Here is a 19,350-nt window from a genome sequence, read left to right as displayed (position 1 = left end):
GTTTTGATTTGCATTTCTCTCATAATTAGCGATAAGGTGTGAGATGATATCTCACTGTGGTTTTGATTTGCATTTCCCTGGTGATTAGTGTTGTTGAGCATGTTTTTCATGTGTGCTTAAATCTTTAATCCAGTTTGAGTTCATTTTGTAAGATAGAGGTTCAGTTTCATTCTTCTGTGTGTGGTTATCTAGTTTTCCCAACACTATTTATTGAAGAGACTAACCTTTCCCCAGTGAGTGTTTCTGTGGTATTAGTTTTAATATCCTTTTTCTTTTCTCATTTTATTTATTTGAGTCCTCTTTTTTTGAGTTAGTCTAGCTAAAAGTTTGTCAATTTTATTTTTTCAAAAAATCAGCTCTTAGTTTCATTATTTCCACTCTGATCTTTATTTCTTTCCTTCTGAATTTGGGCTTAGTTTGTTCTTTTTCTGGCTCTTTGAGGTATTATGTCAGGTTGTTTATTTGCGATCCTTTTTCTTAATATAGGCATTTATTACTATAAACTTTCCTCTTAGAACTACTTTAGCTGCATCCCATAAGTTTTGGTATGTTGTGTTTCCATTTTCATTTGTTTCAAGATATTTTTTATTTACCTTTTGACTTCTTCTTTCCCGCATTTGTTGTTCAGGAGTGTGTTGTTTAACCTTGACATATTTGTGAATTTCTAGTTTTCCTCCTATTGTTGATTTTTAGTTTTATGCCATTGTAGTTGGAAAGATACTTCATATGATTTCAGTTTTCTTAAATTTTCTAACACTTGTTTTGTGACCTATTATATCATCTGTCCTGGAGAATGTTCTGTGTGTGCTTGAGGAAAATGTGTACTCTGCTGCCTCTTGGATGGAATGTTTTGTATATGTCTATTAGATCCATTTGGTTTTAAGTGTAGTTGAAATCCAACTTTTCTGTGTTGATTTTCTGTCTGGATGATCTATCCATTGTTGAAAGTGGGGTATTGAATCCCTACTATTGTTGTATCGTGGTCTGTTTCTTCCTTCAGATCTGTTGATATTTGCTTAATATATTTAGGTGCTCTGATTTGGGTGCATATATATTTACAACTGATATATCCTTTTGATGAATTAAACCTTTATTATTACATAATGATCTTCTTTGTCTTGTTACAGTTTTTGGCTTAAAGTCTATTTTGTCTGATATAACTATAGCTACCTTTGCTCTCTTTTGGTTTTTACTTCCATAGAATATCTTTTTTAATCCATTCACTTTGAGCCCGTGTATGTCTTTAAAGCTGAAGTAAATCTCTTGTAGCCAGCATGTAGTTGGGTCTTGTTTTTTTATCCTTCCAGTCACTGTATGCCTTTTAATTGGAGAATTTAACCCGTTTACATTTAGAGCAATTACTGATAGAAAAGGACTTACTAGTTTCATTTTATTAATTGTTTTCTGGCTGTTTTGTAGTTCCTGTATTCCTTTCTTGCTGTTTTCCTTTGTGAATTGATGCTTTTCTGTAGTGGTATACTTCAATTCCCTCCTTTTTGATTCCCTCCAGCAACAATCTTTTGTTGTGTCTAATGTAGGTTTTTGCTTTGTGGTTACCATGAGGCTTACATAAAACAACTTATAGATATAACTTTTTTCCACACTGATAGCAACCTTGCATACTAAAACTCTACCCTTTTATTACACCCTTTTAGGATTTTGATATCACAATTTACCTGCTTTTTATTTTGTATTTATTAACAAATTATTGTAGCTGTAGTTATTTTTAATACTTTTGTCCTTATATCATTGTACTAGACTTAAGTGATTAATACACCATCATATTACAGTATTACAATATTCTGAATTTGATTATGCTTAGCTTTACCAGTGTGTTATACATTTTCATATATTTTCATGCTACTAAGTAACATTCTTTCATTTCAGCTGGAAGATCTTAAATATAAGCACTTATAGCTGTAAATTTCCTACTCAGCACTGCTTTTACTACATCCCATTAATTTTGGTATGTTGTGTATTAATTTTAATTCATCTCTTAAGTATTTTCTAATTTGGTTGGTGATTTATTCTTTGATACATTGATTGTTTAATAATATTTTGTTTAATTTCCACAGGTTTGTGAATTTTCCAGTTTTCCTTCTGTTATTTATTTCTAATGTCATTCTTTTGTGGTTGGAGGAGATATTTTGTATGATAGTTTATATCTGTCTTTTTAAGTCTATTGAGACTTAATTTATGGCCTAACATATGCTGAATGTTCATGTGCACTTGAGAAGAATGTATGTACTGTTGTTGTAGGGTAGAGTGCTTTGTATATGTCCATTAATTGATATTTGTCCTGATATCAGCTCCTATGTTGAAAATCACAAATTTGGAATTTTGAATGTTTTGTGCCACTATATTCCCAGAATAAATGTATAAAATACTACCCAGAATCAATATACAAAATAGTTTAGCCATCTTTTTCCCCATTTTACTATTTATTTCTGCTATTATGGTTTCTATTGTTTCTTTGCTATTCATGTTTCAGCTTTGTTTTTGTAAACAGAGGATCAAAAATCAGATCAAGATCCGTTGCCTTTTGTTTTTACTAGAAACAGAAACTAGGAACTAAAAACATTGCCACAAAAATTAAAGTTTAAGAAGAGATGAAAAATGCAAGCTTTGATTTGTTGTCATTCATTTCAAGAGACAAATTAACTCAGTTCTGTATTTTATCTTGTCGTACTGTTATCCATGGACCACCCTTTCAGTAGCATTGGTGTAAGCTGCTTTTTCCAGCTCACTTTTTGCTTATCTTTGAGGTTCTTTCTGAGATACTTTTGCTCTTTACCTTGAGAATTTAGAAGTTCCTTTATTGGATGTTCTGGTTGAAAATTCTTAGTTTCATTTGTCTGAAGGTATCTGTATTTTACGTTGATTTTTGTAAGAAATTTTTGTTGAGTAGAGAACTATTTTCCTTTAGCACCTTGTAAATATCTTTTCATCATCTTTCTAAGAAGACACCTACTTAATTTTTGCTAAGGGCTAACTGTGTATATCTTTATTTAAAATAATATTGATTAATCTCATTATCTTGTGTTTTTTTTTTTTCTATAGGGAATACAGTGAGTAACCTGATTATGATTATACCTCCAATTTTTGGTGCAATTCAGAGTGTTAGAGGTGGACTGGAAAAGCGGTACATTGCTTCCTATTTAGCACTCACAGGTATGTATAACACTTCATCTAAAAAATGATGTGAAAAATATGATGTACCATATTCAGACAGACTGTTTTTCTCATTCTTTCCTAAAATTGTTTCTCAATTTTGTGTTGTTTATTATACAACTTGAGCACATTCTGAAACTTCTGAATTAAAACTCCACAAATCTTGCCAATATTTGAACTGTATTTTGAATAAATTAAAAAAAAAACAAGATATTTCAAGCATCCAGAAAAGAACAGGGATAATATAACAAATATATCCATGTATCTCACCATCCTTCTTTGTCAGATCTTAACACTTTGCCATATTTGTCTCAGTTCTTACTTTTTTAAAGAAATAAACTGCTATAGATAAAGTTGAAACTCCCTTTCTACTCCTGCTTGATTTTATTCCCATCTTCCTCCCAGCTCACCCTGCTAGAGTTAACCTCTATACTGAATTTGATTATCATTTTCTCACATGTTTTTGTATTTATACTATATATGTATGTATCCTTAAAAATATGAAAAGTATCATTCACATATTTTAAAACTTTGTGTAAAGGATATTCTACTATATCTGATCTTCTGCAACTTACTCCTGTTCCTCTACTTGTCTGTGAGACAGGGACTGCATCTTAGTTATCTTTGTATCCCTATTGCCTGGCAAGTTAGTGGTCCTCAGTAAATGTTACATGGAGGGATGAGTGAACTTTACCAGAGCCTAAGATGGGAAAATCACTCTTTCATGTCCTTGCATTATCATCATAAAGACAAAAATAGCAAAGAAAGTAGATTCTAGTTTGCTTCTTTTATGTAACTTTCTACATTAAACACAATTTCTTTTGTTTTAGTTCAAGGTAGATATTATTTACACATGGGCAGAAGGGACCTCTAATTACCACAAAACTGTAAGCTGTAGTATATCATATCAGATTTTATATAATTATATTAGTCATTGCATATGAGAGAGTTTAATTTCTGAATCTGTTTCTCATATGTGTGGTGTTGTGAGGAAGTTACTTCATTCATCTTCAAAAGGAATACTTGTCCACAAACTTAGCCCTTTGCTTTAATTTCTGGGATGTTTTAAGAATGTTTATAAAATACCAACAAATCACAATCAGTAATAACAATAAGAATAAAAATATTTGAGGGACTTCCAAGTTGCCCTAGGACAATACTGACCTCCTGAGTTAGAATTTGTCCATTCATCCTTCTAGAAAACCATACAGATTAAGAAGGAAAGTAAATAAAACCACACTTAGCCCACACTTTCAGCCTTACTAAGAGAAAAAGAATACCATGAACGTCAAATCATTTTTAAACAAGAAATAAATACCACATTCTACCATAACTGTCTTTAATATTTTAGACTTGGGGAGGTTTGAAAAACTATATGGAAAAGAGGAGAGAAGAGTTGAGGGCTTAATCTGACAAAACACCAATAGAAAGAGAAAGCTTCATGATAAATGCAAAATTTCTGAAAACGTTATGAGACCTGGTAAATCATAGTACTTGATAAAGTACACAGTACTTTAAAGTACCTAGTAAAGGGCTTGAAAGTGTACAAGACCTAAAGTGGCAGTTTGGGAAAGGTATTACTTCTGGGAAAGAAATAACTAGAAAGAGGAAGATAGCCATTGGAAATGTGTAAGTGTAGGGAAAGAAGGAAGTTAGAGTGAGGAATTAAGATCCTACTGAAACAACACAACTATAAAATACATTAGACCCTGCACCCCTGCCTTGCCACCAAAACAAATAAATGTATATGAAAAAGGACACTAACCTTTACTATTCAGAAGGGGGCAGGCTTGAACTTGAAATCTTTTAAGCCACCCCAAACCTTTACTCTTTCCACAAACTGGAACCCCCGCAAAATCAGTCTACATCCATGCAAAGCTACTGTAATAAAAAAACAGAAAATGAGAATCAATACCTTTTGGCTCATGGATGTTCTTTCCCCACAACTAATTATAAAGCAGAAAGAAACTGCAGCACGGTACTCCTAACTGAATTAGCCTCAAACCAATAAATGAATAAAAATTTAAAAACTAATAACACCTATAAAAATTAATTAAAAAAATAAAAAGTAATAACAGAAATAGCTTCCTCACCCCCCAAAAGAAATAAAATTAGAATTGATTAAACTTAGGAAAGAAATTAAGCCTGAATTACAATGTGTTGAGTATTTAATAAGGGCTATTTAAGAAAGAGAAACAAGCAAGAGAATGAAAATGAGATAAAGAAATAAAAAGGGTCAGAGAGAAAACGATTGAAATGGAAGACAAAGAAGATTCAATACAACTGTAATTGGAGTCCCTGAGGAAGGAAAATAAAACAATGAAACAAATCTTATATTTAAAATTGTAATTTTCAAATTAATTTGAAAGAAGACTTTTTGGAAATGGAAGAAGACCCATATCTAGATATTGAAAAGTCCATTTTTGTCTCATAAAACTGACTTGGAATGGTCAACTCTGAAAGAGATTAGTAAAATTACTGGATTTTAAAAGTGAAAAAAATTCTCACAGCTCCAGGGAAAAAGACCAGACTACTTATAAGGGCAAGAAAATTAGGCTGGCACTAGACCTCATCAGCAACATAAAAAGAAAGGCATCAGTGGAACTGCATTTTTAGTGCAAACCAAAGATTTTATATTCCAACCAAATTGTTTTTCAGTTATCCAGGTTATAGAAAGATAGTTTTAAACATACAAGTACTCATTGAAAACTGTACACATGACTCCTTCCTGATGAATCCATGAGTACTGCTCTCTCTGATTTAGTACCTGCTAGCCAAATGTGGTAATTTAAATTTAAATAAATGAAAATTAAAATGCAAATTTCAGTTCCTCTGTCACACTAGCCACGTTTCAAGTGCTCAGTACCCATATGTGGCTTATGGCTACTGTATTGGGCAGTGCAGATATAGAACATTGCCTTCATCACAGAAAGTTCTACTGACTGCATTGTACTAGAGAATGATGTTCATCCAACTAAGAGAAGACTGGGCAAACTTGGGCAAAATGTCTGATGATGAGCATTTAACACATTTAACTATAGATCTAAGACTAAAACAGATGTAATAAGGACTGAAGAATAGTATATGGATATTTTATGGTCTGGTAAAGTAGAGAGCATGCAGTTTTTTAAATGGGAGAAGGAAAGGACAAAGTAGAATAAGTTCATTGACTATTGCCTATGTAGTAAGTTGAGTATTGAAGAACATGATCTAAAAGTAACAAACTAGATAGTAAAAGGTTAAGGAAAAAAAGGGGAGAACTCAGGGTTCTATAAAAGGCATAAGTACAAAAGTAACCCCTAGGCCAAAAAAGCCTCTTTTCTAAATACCAAAAGAATTAAGTACAAAAAAGACATTTCACTTAGAGAAATACATTAAATATAAAGTAATATATGTAACTATTTTAATAAAACAATATGACAGAGTTGAGATTAAACATCAGTCATATGAATCAAAATGAATCAGCTTAACTTAATATCAAAAGAAAAAGATTTTTGAATTTGATCAGCAATTAGGATTGAACTTTATGCTATATACAAAAGACACATCTAAAACTAAAGCAAAGTGATTCAGAAAAGTTAGAAACAAATAATAAGAAAGCAGGGGTAGTGATCCTGATATCATATAAAGTGGAATTCCCTTCAAAAAGCATTGTGTGACAAAGAAGGATGTTTTTAATGTTGAAGCCATGATTCAAAGTGAAAATACAAGTTTTTAATAACTCTGTACCAAATAATACAACCACCACTATTATATGGCAGAAACTACAAGAGCTACAAAGAGAAATAGATAGAAACATACGAATAATAGAAGATTTTAATATGCCACACTCAGTACAGGACAGATGAAGTGAACAAAATATATCAGTAATATCTGGAAGACCTAAAGAGCATAACCAATAAAATAGATCTTATGGCTTTATGCTGAACTTTACACCCTTATATTAGAGAATATACCTTCTTTTGAAGTACACATAGAACACTGATAAAAACAAAACAGTAAGTTCTATTAAGTAGAAATATTAAAACAACATCCTCTGGTCACGGTGCATCCATGCTAGAAATTAACAACAAATTCAAACCATAAAAAAGCTCTTCCTCTTTGAAATTTTAAATCTTCTGTTAACTCTTGGTTGAAAGGGAAAATAGAAATGGAAATTATAGGAGTCCTAAAATACAGTTGTAACAAAAAGTCTGCATATCAAAATCTATGGGGATTTATATAAAGCAGCCATCAGAGCATAATACATAGGCTTAAACAATTAAATAATAATAAAAGATAAAAACTAAAGGTAAAAATTAGTTAAAATCCCAACTCAAAAGGCAAGAAAAAGACTGCAGAATAAACCAAATGAAAGTTTAAGGGAGGAAATTATAAAGATAAAAGCAGAAAGTAACAAGATAGAGAACAGAAAAACGTTCTAATTAATGAATCAAAATCTATTTTTTTTAAGAAAAAGTAGACAACTAGCTAACTTTAGAAAAAAGGAAGCAAACATAAACATTAAAATAAGAAATGACAAAGAGGAAATATCCACTGAATCAAAGGAAAGAAAAATTTTAAACCTCTATGTAAATAAATAAATTGGATAATTTCCTAGGAAAATACAATTTGTCAAAATTGACCCCAAAGATAGAAAGCTTTAAACAGACCAATTTCTGTATAGGAAATAGAGTAACTTATTAAGGAATTCCTCCACAAAAGTACTGGGTCCAGATAGTTTCACAGAGAGTTCCAATCAACCTTCAAAGACCTGATAGTCCCAATGCTACATAAATTTTTTCAAGCATAGATAATGAAAGAAAACTTCCAAATTCTTTTTATGAGGCAAACAACATTGTTATGTAAACCTAATAAAAATGCCATAAAAAAGAAAATTAAGGACTAATATTGTGAATGAATATCAGTGCAGATATACTAAGTAAATTATTAGCAAACAAAAAGGAATGATACTTTTTGTAAGTACTACTGATACATGTAACAACATGGATGAACCCTAAAAACATTATGCCAGGTGAAAGGAACCAAAAGACGCAAAGGACCACAGATTATATGACCCTATTCATATGAAATTTCTAGAAAAGGCAAAATTATAGAGATAAAAACAAATCATTAGTTACTTGGGGTTTAGAGTGGATGTTGACTGTTAATAGGCATAAGGGAACCTTGGTGGGTGATGGTCTTATCACAGAACTGGATTGTGATGATGGTAGCACAACTCTTTAAATTTACTAAAACTCCTAAAACTGTACACTTACAATGAGTGAATTTAATGGTATATCTCAGTACTTATTTAAAAAATAAAAACCAGGAAATGGAGGAATGTGCACACTATGTGAAAGAAGGGGGGATAGTTAGTCCTTACATCTCAGAGGTGGTGTTGAAGGAAGAAAGAAAACAGTAGAGCAGGAAAAAAAAAAAATGTATATATATATATATATATATATATATATACACACATATATATATATGTCAGTGCTAGCATGTATAGGTGCTATAACTCTTCCCTAGTAGAATACAACTACTTTCCTTGTCAGGTAGAATCCAGGCAGCCACTCCTGATTGTTCAAGATAGATGAATCCTATTTGTCACTCTGAGGATTTTCTGTTCTCTCTTAACAAGGATCTGGGTCTTATTAAGAGATTTCCTTTGCATGTTAAAGACCTAAAGTTATTTTCTGATCTTTATACAGATAACGATGATTTGAGAAACTATTCCACATACAGTAATCTGCCCTCTTCTAATATTCTTGTGAATATATGGAGGAACATATTTTCTAAATTATTTTTTCCTGTAACCTTCTTCCAACTGAAGAAAGTTGGGGGATATTTTTTAGACAGGTCTCTTTGTATCAGTATCTCTTCATGGAAAGTCATCCTTATAAAGTTCATTCTCTGAAGTTCAGAGAAAGCCCTTGAGCTCAATTTCTTTCTTTTAATGTTTTCCAGTTACATCACTAATATACATTAACAAGTCCTTATCCAAATCCTTGGGACCAGAAGTATTTCTGAACTCAGATTGTTTTTGAATTCTAGAAAGTTAATAGACTGTGTTGCTATAGTATACCAAGCCCACCAAAACCTGGGACAGCACCCTGTAGGTGAACATATCCATATTGCTGCTTAACGTGTGAATATTCACAGTAACTAGGCTAAATAATCACTATAAATAGCCTCATGTCCAGTTAGGTCAGGTTTTGCTATCAAATGAATTTGCGCCAAACTTAAAGGACAAAACATCTTTTGGTTTTAAAAGATTTTGGGGGAATTTTATTATTAAACAAGATATGTAAATTTATCTAACTCTCTGTTTTCTTCTTTTAAAAAGTAGTAAGCAGTAAACAGAATCTAGTTCGACATTAGGGAAATAAAACAGTTTGTGCCCAGAATGGAAGATAATTCAAATTTAGGAGATCCATTCATGCAATTTACTATATTAATTAATTTAAGAAGAAAAACCACATGATTATCTCCATAGATGCTGTGAAAGCCTTTGTCAAAATTCAGCAACCATTTCTGATTTAAAAAGAAAAACTCAAGAAAACAGAAATTCACAAATCCTGTCTTAACGTGCTAATATACACACATCAGTCCTAAAGCTAGCATTTTACTCAGTGTGGAAGCCCTAGAAGCATTCCTATGAAGGTCAAAACAAGGCAAGTGTGTCTGTCTCCACTGCTATTTAACAAAGTACTGGAGGTATTAATCAACGCATTTATACCAGAGAAAATGATTAAGGACTGGAAAAGAAGGAAAACTATCTCTCTTTACAGCTGTCATGGTATTCCTGAAAACTCTAGCCTAGAAAATCAGTTATCAAGCAAACAGTTATTATTCAAACAATAAAACTATTCAGTTTGGTATTAGGTTTAAAATGATCACAAAAAGCAATAGCCTTCATATATACAAACAATATCCCATTAGAGAAGAAAATCCCGTTTACAATAACATCCAAAAGGATAAATATCAAAAGATAAGTTTAACAAGACATGTGTAAAACCTATATTAAGAAAACTTAAAACACTTCTGAAAGACATGAAAGTAAACCCAAACAAATGAAAAGTTGTTCTTGAATAACTTAAGAAAACTGAAAGATGTCAGTTATATCTAATAAATAATGCTAATAAAAATACCAATAAGTAGGGGGCTTCCCTGGTGGTACGGTGGTTATGAGTCAGCCTGCCAATGCAGGGGACATGGGTTCGAGCCCCGGTCCAGGAAGATCCCACATGCTGCGGAGCAACTAAGCCTATGCGCCACGACTACTGAGCCTGCTCTCTAGAGCCCGCAAGCCACAACTACTGAGGCCCGCAAGCGTAGAGACCACGCTCCGCAATAAGAGAAGCCACTGCAATGAGAAGCCCGCACACCACAACGAAGACCCAATGCAGCCAAAAATAAATAATTTTAAAAATCCAATAAGTATTTTTTAATTAAACAAGTTGATACTAAAGTTCATATTAAAATATAAACATGCAAAGATATCTAGGCAGTCTTTAAAAAAGAAGAGCTAGAAGGATGTACTAATCCTCCTATATATTAAAACATACTGCAAAACCTGCCTCAGTAAAATAGTAGAGTACAGATATTTTGATAGATAATACAGTGGAATTTAAAAGAAAAAGCATAAATAGACCCAAATCCATATTAGAGTTTAGTGTATGGTGAAGATGGCATCTCTGAGCATTGGGGCAAAGATGAATATTTTAATAAATGATATTTGGAAACATAAAATAGATGTATACCTTACATTATACATGTGAATATGTTCTAAATTGATTAGAGACCTAAATGTAAAAACTGAAATCTTGTGGGACTTCCCTAATGACGTAGTGGTTAAGAATCGCCTGCCAATGCAGGGGATACGGGTTGGAGCACTAGTCTGGGAAGATCCCACGTGCCGTGGAGCAACTAATCCTGTGTGCCACAACTACTGAGTCCGCATGCCACAACTACTGAAGCCTACGCACCTAGAGCCCGTGATCTGCAACAAAAGAAGCCACCTCAATGAGAAGCCCGCTCACCGCAATGAAGAGTAGCCCCCACTCGCCGCAATTAGAGAAAGACAGCATGCAGCAACGAAGACCCAACGCAGCCAAAAATAGATATAAAATCTTGCAAGTACTAGAAGAAAACATGTGAATTATTCTATATTTAGTGTGTGGGAAAGTATTTATAACTATAATTCAAAATCCAGATGTAATGTTGGCTAATTAAATAAAACCTTTGGCATGGCAAAAAATACCATATGCAAAGTCCAAAGCAGAAGACCAAATTGTGAAAATATTTGTGACATACACTAAGGATAGAGGTTTAATATCCCTGATACAAAAATGACTTTTAAATATTGAGGATAAAAAGGACCAAACATCCAATAGAAATAAAGACAGAACATTCTCCGAAAAAGATACTACAGAATAGCCAGCATACATAAGAAAAGATATCCAGCTACACTGTTACATTATTTTTCTTTTATCAGATTGACAAAAAGTGAAACACTTGACAACACACTCTTGGCAAGGCTGTGGGAGAAATAGGTACTCTTCACACATTGCTGGTGAGAATGCAAAATTTTTGTAGGTGAATTTGTGAACATCTAACAAAACTGTATATGCATTTACCCTTTGACTCAGCAACCGCATTTAAAAAAATTTTCTGTGAAGATATATCTCCTGTAATTCAAAATTAAATGTGCGCAAGATTGTTTATCACGGAATTATTTTTAATTACAAAATAATGTAAACAACCTAAAGCCCATATGTTGGAAATTGGTTGAATAAACTGGTGAATCTACACAATGAGTATTATGAAGATGCAGAAAGGGTGAGGAACGTCTCTGAACTGATATGGAGTGATTTCCAGGATTTATTGTTAAGTAAAAGATGCAGCATGTAAAAGTACACGTGCGCGCGCGCACACACACACACACACACACACACACGGTATATAATTTTTTTTCTTGGAGAAAGAGGGGAAATAAAATATACATACATCTGCTTAGTTTTTTCAAAAAGAGACATAGAAAGCATGAACCAGAAAAATACTGGAATTAGTTTCTACAGGGGGTGGGTGGAAAGGCTAGAGGAGGGAGTGACACTTCTCTGAGTAAACCCTTTTGTATTTTTATTTTTGCAACCTTGTTATGATTTCACATATTCAAAGAACATAATTAGATCAACCAGAACAGGAATTGGGGAAATGAGGAAGAGAGACCCTAAAATTGAATACAAAGAAAAACGAATTGCAAAAGACACATCGGATAAAGGACTGTTAATCCAAAATACACACAGAAATTTTTGGACATAAAATATAAATTTAAACTCAATAATAAGGAAACAAACAACCTGATTGAAAAAATGGACCAAAGACCTTAACAGACACCTCATCAAAGAAGATACACAGATGGCAAATAATACAAAAAGTTGTTCCACATCATATGTCATCAGGGAAATGCAAATTAATACCACAATAAGATCCTACTGTACATCTATTAGAATGGCCAAAATTCAGAACACTGACAACACCAAATGCTGGCCAGGATGTGGAGCAACAGGAAGTCTTACTCATTGCTGGTGGGAATGTAAAATGGTACAGCCACTGTGGAAGACAGTTCGGCAGTTTCTTACAAAACTAAATGTGTTCTCACCACACTATCCAGCAATCACTCTCCTTGGTGTTCACCCGAAGGAGTTGAAAACTTATGTCTACACAAAAGCAGCTTTATTCGTAAAGCCCAAACTTGGAAGCAACCAAGATGTCCTTCAGTAGGTGGATGGATTAGGAAACTGTGGTACCTCTAGACAATGGAATATTATTCAGTGCCAAAAAGAAGTATGTTATCAAACTGTAAAGACAGGGAGGAACCTTAAATGCATATTACTAAGTGAGAGAAACCAGTCTGAAAAGGCTACATACTGTATGATCCCAACTATATGACATTCCGAAAAAGGCAGAACTGTGGAGACAGTTAAAAGATCAGTGGTTGCTAGGTGTTGGGGGGAGAGAGATGATAGGCAGAGGACAGAAGATTTTTAGGATCATGAAGCTATTGTGTATGATACTATAATGGTGGATATATTTTCCAAACCCATAGAATATACAAAACAAAGAGTGAACTGTAATGTAAACTATGGATTTGGGGTGCTAATAATGTGTCAGTGTAGAGTCATCTGTGGTAACAAATGTACCACTCTGGGGGAGTGGTGTTGATAATGGGGGAAGCCAAAGGGTTGGGGGTGTGAGGAGGACACGCATTATATGGGAAATATATGTACCGTCTGCCTAATTTTGCTGTGAACCTAAACTATTCTAAAAAAAAGGTCTTAATTTTTTAAATGTATTGTACTCTTTATCAAACAGAGAACATAACCACATAAGAGGAAATTATTAATCTAGTTAACTTTGAAATGGTTTTCTCATATACCCAATTTGAAAACAGAAAGAGAATTCAGTGAGATATTGAACCTTACTTTACTAACTTTATTTACTGTGTATTTATTTATTTACTTTTTATTGTCAGTAATGGTATGAATATAGCAATTCTGAAGTTATCTTTGCATTTTAGGATTAAGCAAATGAGGAAATATATTGATATTGTTGGGGGCTAGGGTTCTCATGTAGAAGAAGGGGATACAAATTTGGATGGAGGAAGGCAAGGAAGAACCCTGAAAGAACATTGAAATCTGAGGTATCAGCATGATTAAAAATAAAAAAAGATTTCACATGTTCTATCCTCTGAAAGGGTCTGGAAGCAATGAATCTTAAGTAGCAATGAACATACCTAGTGCCCACACCTTGGTTTCTAAAAATCTTTCCTCACTAAAAGGAACTAAGGCTTCTTGGAGAAATACCTCATTTCTGGAATAGGGCAGGGAAAGCGCGAGATGAGTCTGGAACATCTTATCACTCCAGAAAGTAAGAAAGGGCTGAAAAAATGAGGGAATAATGTCAAAATGACACAGAAGACAGTTTGGCCAAACTGAAAATTTGACCTTCCAAATGGAAAATGACTGTAATGGGTTATGTAACACATGGTATAAGAAAAGAATGCACACGCTCATACTGATACTAACAAACAAATGGTGTGAGAAGTAGAAAGCTTTTTTTTTAAAGAGTAGAATTGCCAACTAATAAATGTAAACAGAATGATAGGATTTTTTAAAATCATCATTTTGCAACCATCATCGTAATAATTGATTCAGGAGTCATCAGTGAATGCTAAAAATATTGGGTGAAAGTGTTTGGGAACATGATGATTACACAGCCTGAAAGTATCTCCTGATGAATTACTTGCTCATTAGTTACAGATGGAAAAATGGTAACAGCACAGAAATCTGGCAGATACCACCTTATTCAAGTAATCAATCCTAACATCATTAATAACAGTATAAACTAACAACTGATTCTTCCTGGTGTGATGCACTGAAAAGGAAACAACATCATTTATACAATATTATTCCCAGAAGTGCATAACCTGAACCAAATGATGAGAAAACAATCAGAAAAACCCAGTTTGTGAGGGTTATTTTATAAAACAACCAACCTGTTTTTTTTTTGTGTTTTTGTTTTTGAATAAATGTTAAAGTCATGAAAACAAAGGAAGGCTGAGGAACTGTTTCAGATTAAAAGAGACGGACAACTACATGCAATATCTTCATTGGATCCTGAATTGGGGCACAAGGAGAAGGTCTAAAAGGCAATATGGGGCAAATCAGCAAAGGTTGAATAAGAATGGTTTTTAAGTCTGTCCCTTCTACAAGACTAAGCTTTGCTTCCTGAAAGCAGCTGAGTTCTTACTCTTCTGGATTTCTGGCATTCAGCAATACCTGGTGCAAACCAAATACATGAGGCTGTTTGATGAATGAATGGATACTTTATTTTAAACAACAGGCATTTTTGCTAGGACTTCTTTTTCGTGTACTTGTTTGAATTTTTCACTGAGATAAGTCTCCCCACCAAAAAAAAAATTTGTATGTGTGTGTGTGTATGAGAGAGATTCACATATGCACACACACAGGGAACAAACTTTATCTGGAAACAGATTCGATTAACAAATCAAGGACATTTACTGAATACCATCTAAGATTTTTCAGTATCTTAATTTTATGACCAAAAATTTATAATAACTACTTAGTTGATATGAACTTTTTGGAGTTGAGGGAGATTTTGCAGAAGGAATTGGAAATTTTGGCATTGTGTAGAAGTATATTAGGAACAGATTGTTAGTAATTTATGAGAGTTGTGTTCTGGCTTAGAGCCTAGATTTACTAAGAATTTAGTCATTTTTTAATTCATTCAACAAATTTTTACTGAGAATCAGTTATGTGCTAGGTCTAGCTCTCAAACCATTGTTCGTTGGAGCTTAGAGTTTAGCAGGGGAAACAGAGATTAATCAAATAATTTTATAATTAAGTATGCACTAACAGTGTGGTAAGTGTTATAAAGAAAAGGTACCAAGTACAGTGAGGAAGAATTAGGGAAGTTAAGGGTTACAGACATTACTTTTAAAATATTTTTTCCCATCCCATGTCCTTGAGCAATTGCCAGTTCTTCCAATAAGCCTGATTTCAGTTTAGTCCACCTGCCCAGTTATAGCTGCTTTGGAACCACCCAGTCCCTTTGTCTAATATTTTTCTCTTCCTCTTTGTTTTTATCCCAAATATGCACATTTTATGAAAGGAAGAGATGCTCATAACATCAATAGAAGAATCAAAAATGTCTTCTCTGATTATTTTTCTAATAGGTCTCTTAGTAAAACTTGCTATTAAAAGGTGGGGGGAGCTTCCCTGGTGGTCCAGTGAGTAAGACTCCATGCTCCCAATGCAGGGGGCCAAGGTTCGATCCCTGGTTGGGGAACTAGATCCCGCACGCACGCCATGACTGAGGGTTCGCATGCCCAACTAAGAGTCCGCACGCTGCAACTAAGAGGTCCGCATGCTGCAACTAAGAAGTCTGCATGCCACAATTAAAGATTCTGCATGCTGCAATGAAGATCCCATATGCCGCTACTAAGACCTGGGGCAGCCAAAATAAAAAAAAAAGGAGGGGGGGATTAAGAACCTAATACTTGTTTTAAGTAAACATTTTTAAAATCAGCAAAATTATTTCTGCTTAAATATAGAGAAGGACGATAAAGAATTCAAATGAATTTGTTACTCCTTGTTCCATAATAAAACTAGGAGAATAAATTGAAAAGTAAAGACAAGTTATTTGACGCTAAATTCCGCCTGCCTAGTTGCTATTAGTATTTGACGTTAGGACTCTTAACATTTTCCAAGCTTCATGTGGTATTGGCTTAGTCATTACTTTTTATGAGGTCATAAAATTTGCTGCTAATGTTGGTGGAGTTTAGAGAGATAATAGTAATTGTCGTTCATAGGGCATTTATTATATACCAGGCTCTGTGGGAAGTACATTAAATTATATTATTATGTCATTTAAAATTCTCTACAATCTATGAGGATCCCTTCAACTTCATTTTATAAAGGTAATATTTGAGAAGAGCAGTAACTTGACCAAGATCACACAATGAGTAAATGGTAGAGCCATACCTTGAACCCAAATATATATGCTTTTAATCATTATGCCATAAGACAGTTATTTACAACTGTGCATTGTCTAAAATAGAACAAACCAAAAGAAGCCCTTCCATGAGATTTGTTTTTCATGAAATTTAATTTTTCTCTTTACTCCCAAAGTCACAAATTGTTGTTTATCTTACTCCTTTAAAATAAGAATAGGTTCGCTTTCCTTTACAAATAATTTTGAGTACATACTACGTGCCAGCATAAAAAGACGAAGTCTGTCCCCAGAGAGCTTATACTACATTGAGGAGAGATGAATTGCATATAAACAACAAAATCTATTTGTAGTTGTACAGATGTATTTGTTATGCAGTTATCTAAATGAGTAGGTCATTGGCAACAAGAAAAAATGAGTGGTAAAATAGTCAAAACATTAATAAAGTAGAGCAGAAAAAGTCTGTTGAAGATAGACTTCAGCACTGAGATAGAAATATCACAGTCATTTCCCCATGGAAAGGACCACTGGAAATTCTTTGCATGGAGTAGCCTTAAGTTTAGTGTGACCATACTTACAGTAGTCACTGCCATACTGAATCAAAGACATCTGAAGTGATCTTAAGAATATTATACCATTTGTCAAGGGGAAAGTGAGTGGACTGCGTACTAGACTAATAATCTTTTAGATTATAGCAATTACACTTAGCAGTGAAACAGGATAAAATCAATATGCTGTGGAAAGGAACTTCAGAAATCATTTCATAACTTGTTTACTAACTTATTTATTCCCCTTGATTTAGTCCCAGTTTTCCAGACATTGCCAGAAACATCAATGGTCTTTTTTTCTAGTTAGTGGAAAAAGTAATATAGTAACATGAAGACAAATTTGGAAGACAATGCGAAATACCCATAATCCCATCACCCAACAGAAATAGTATTTTCTTTTATTAATAGTTCCTGATCTTTGTGCATATGCATCTGTGGTTTTATATGGTTTTATTTGTGGTTTTACTACACTTTGAATAAACATGCCCAACCTAGGAGCCAAAACCCAGGGATAGGTTCAGCCAGAGAAGCAGGAACCAGTTAGCTAAGTAGCCTGTGTAGTCAGTGAACAGGAAGTGAGGAAGTGAAATGGCTGGGAAAATAGCCTGGTAGAAAGTAAAAGTAGAAAGGTAGAAAATAGCCTAAGCCAGGAAGCATGAGCTGTAACAGCTCTTCGTCTGCTTCCTGTGGCCTCAGTTGTGGTTTATGTTTCAGTGTTTTAGGCTGGAGCCAGAATAAGACAATAATTGAATACAGTTATTTTCTAAGAAAATAAGTATAAAATATCATAATGTCATCTCATTTCTCTTATTATTATGTCTCTTATTATTATTGCTCTAGCTCCATTCTCTTTAACATACCTTAGTCCAAACATTCCCCTCACTTGGCTATAGATATTCTTAAACAGAATTATTTTGGTTCTCCCTTCAATTACTATATTCTGTCTCATCCATTCTTATCGTTGTTATTTTGTGTTCTTACTTTTCCTCTACCTGTGGAACATTTGCTTGTTACTAACTTAACCTGCCTGAAGGCTTGGATAGAGTTGTTTCAGAACCAGTATGAAAAGTACTAAAGCAAATCACTTAAGGTGGGAATATTTTGACAGGCAAAGTATATTTGGAGCATTGCATGTGAATGTTTCCCCCTCCAAATTCTTTCTTTTTTTAAATTGAGGTGTATTCCGTAAACAGTAAAATGTACAAATCTTAAGTATACATACAGCTCAATGAGATTTTGCCTGTGTAATCACCACCCAGATCAAGATACAGAAATTTTCAGTCATCCCAGAAAGTTCCCTTGTGCCCCTTCTCAGTCAACATATCCCCAAAATGATAACTGATATTCTGACTTCCATGCCCATATATTAATTTGCATGTTCTTGAACTTTATATAGATGGAACCATATAGTATGTACTCTGGCATCTGGCTTCGTTCATTCGATGTAATGTTTTTGACATTCATCTATGTTGTTTCTATCAGTAGTTCATTCTTTTTTATTGATATATAATATTCCATTGTGTGAATATAATTCATTTGCCCATTTTTCTGTTAATGGGCATTTGGGTTTTCAGTTGAGACTTTTATGAATAAAGATTCCGTGGATATTCTTGTATATGTCTTTTGATGGACAGTTGTGCTCATTTCTTTAGGGCTGTATGTCTAGAAGTAGAATTGCTGGATCATAGGGTAGTCTGTGTTTAAATTTATTAGAAACTGCCAAACAATTTTCTAAAATGTTTGGACCATTTACACTCCCACCAATAATATCTGAGAGTTCCAGTTATTCCACATTGTCATCTATACTTGTCTATCTTTTTTTTTCAATCTTTTTTTTTTTAAATGTATTTATTTATTTGGCTGCATTGGGTCTTCGTTGCTGCACGCAGGCTTTTTCTAGCTGCAGCAAGCAGGGGCTAATCTTCGTTGTGGTGCACAGGCCTCTCATTGCGGTAGGTTCTCGCTGCATAGCACTGGTTCTAGGCACGTGGGCTTCAGTAGTTGTGGCACGCAGGCTCAGTAGTTGTGGCTCGCAGGCTCAGTAGTTGTGGCACACAGGCTTAGTTGCTCCGCAGCGTGTGGGATCTTCCCAGACTGGGGCTCAAACCCATGT

The 19,350-nt window shown here is 33.9% G+C and overlaps 1 protein-coding gene across 1 annotated transcript in view; it reads left to right on the top strand.

Moving 5' to 3' along the window:
- Positions 1–19,350, top strand: part of ACER3 (alkaline ceramidase 3) — a 179,979-nt gene that overhangs the window by 68,362 nt on the left and 92,267 nt on the right. Inside the window, exon 2 of the mRNA XM_082660808.1 lies at positions 3,061–3,171. Within this exon, the coding sequence (XP_082516934.1) occupies positions 3,061–3,171 (111 nt within the window). The remainder of the gene's footprint in view (positions 1–3,060; positions 3,172–19,350) is intronic.

The sequence above is a fragment of the Grampus griseus genome (assembly GCF_964374135.1).
Source record: "Grampus griseus genome assembly, chromosome: 8".
NCBI classification, from domain to species: Eukaryota; Metazoa; Chordata; class Mammalia; order Artiodactyla; family Delphinidae; genus Grampus; species Grampus griseus.
Note: the sequence above shows the minus strand (reverse complement) of the source record. Positions and strands in the feature narration are given on the sequence as shown.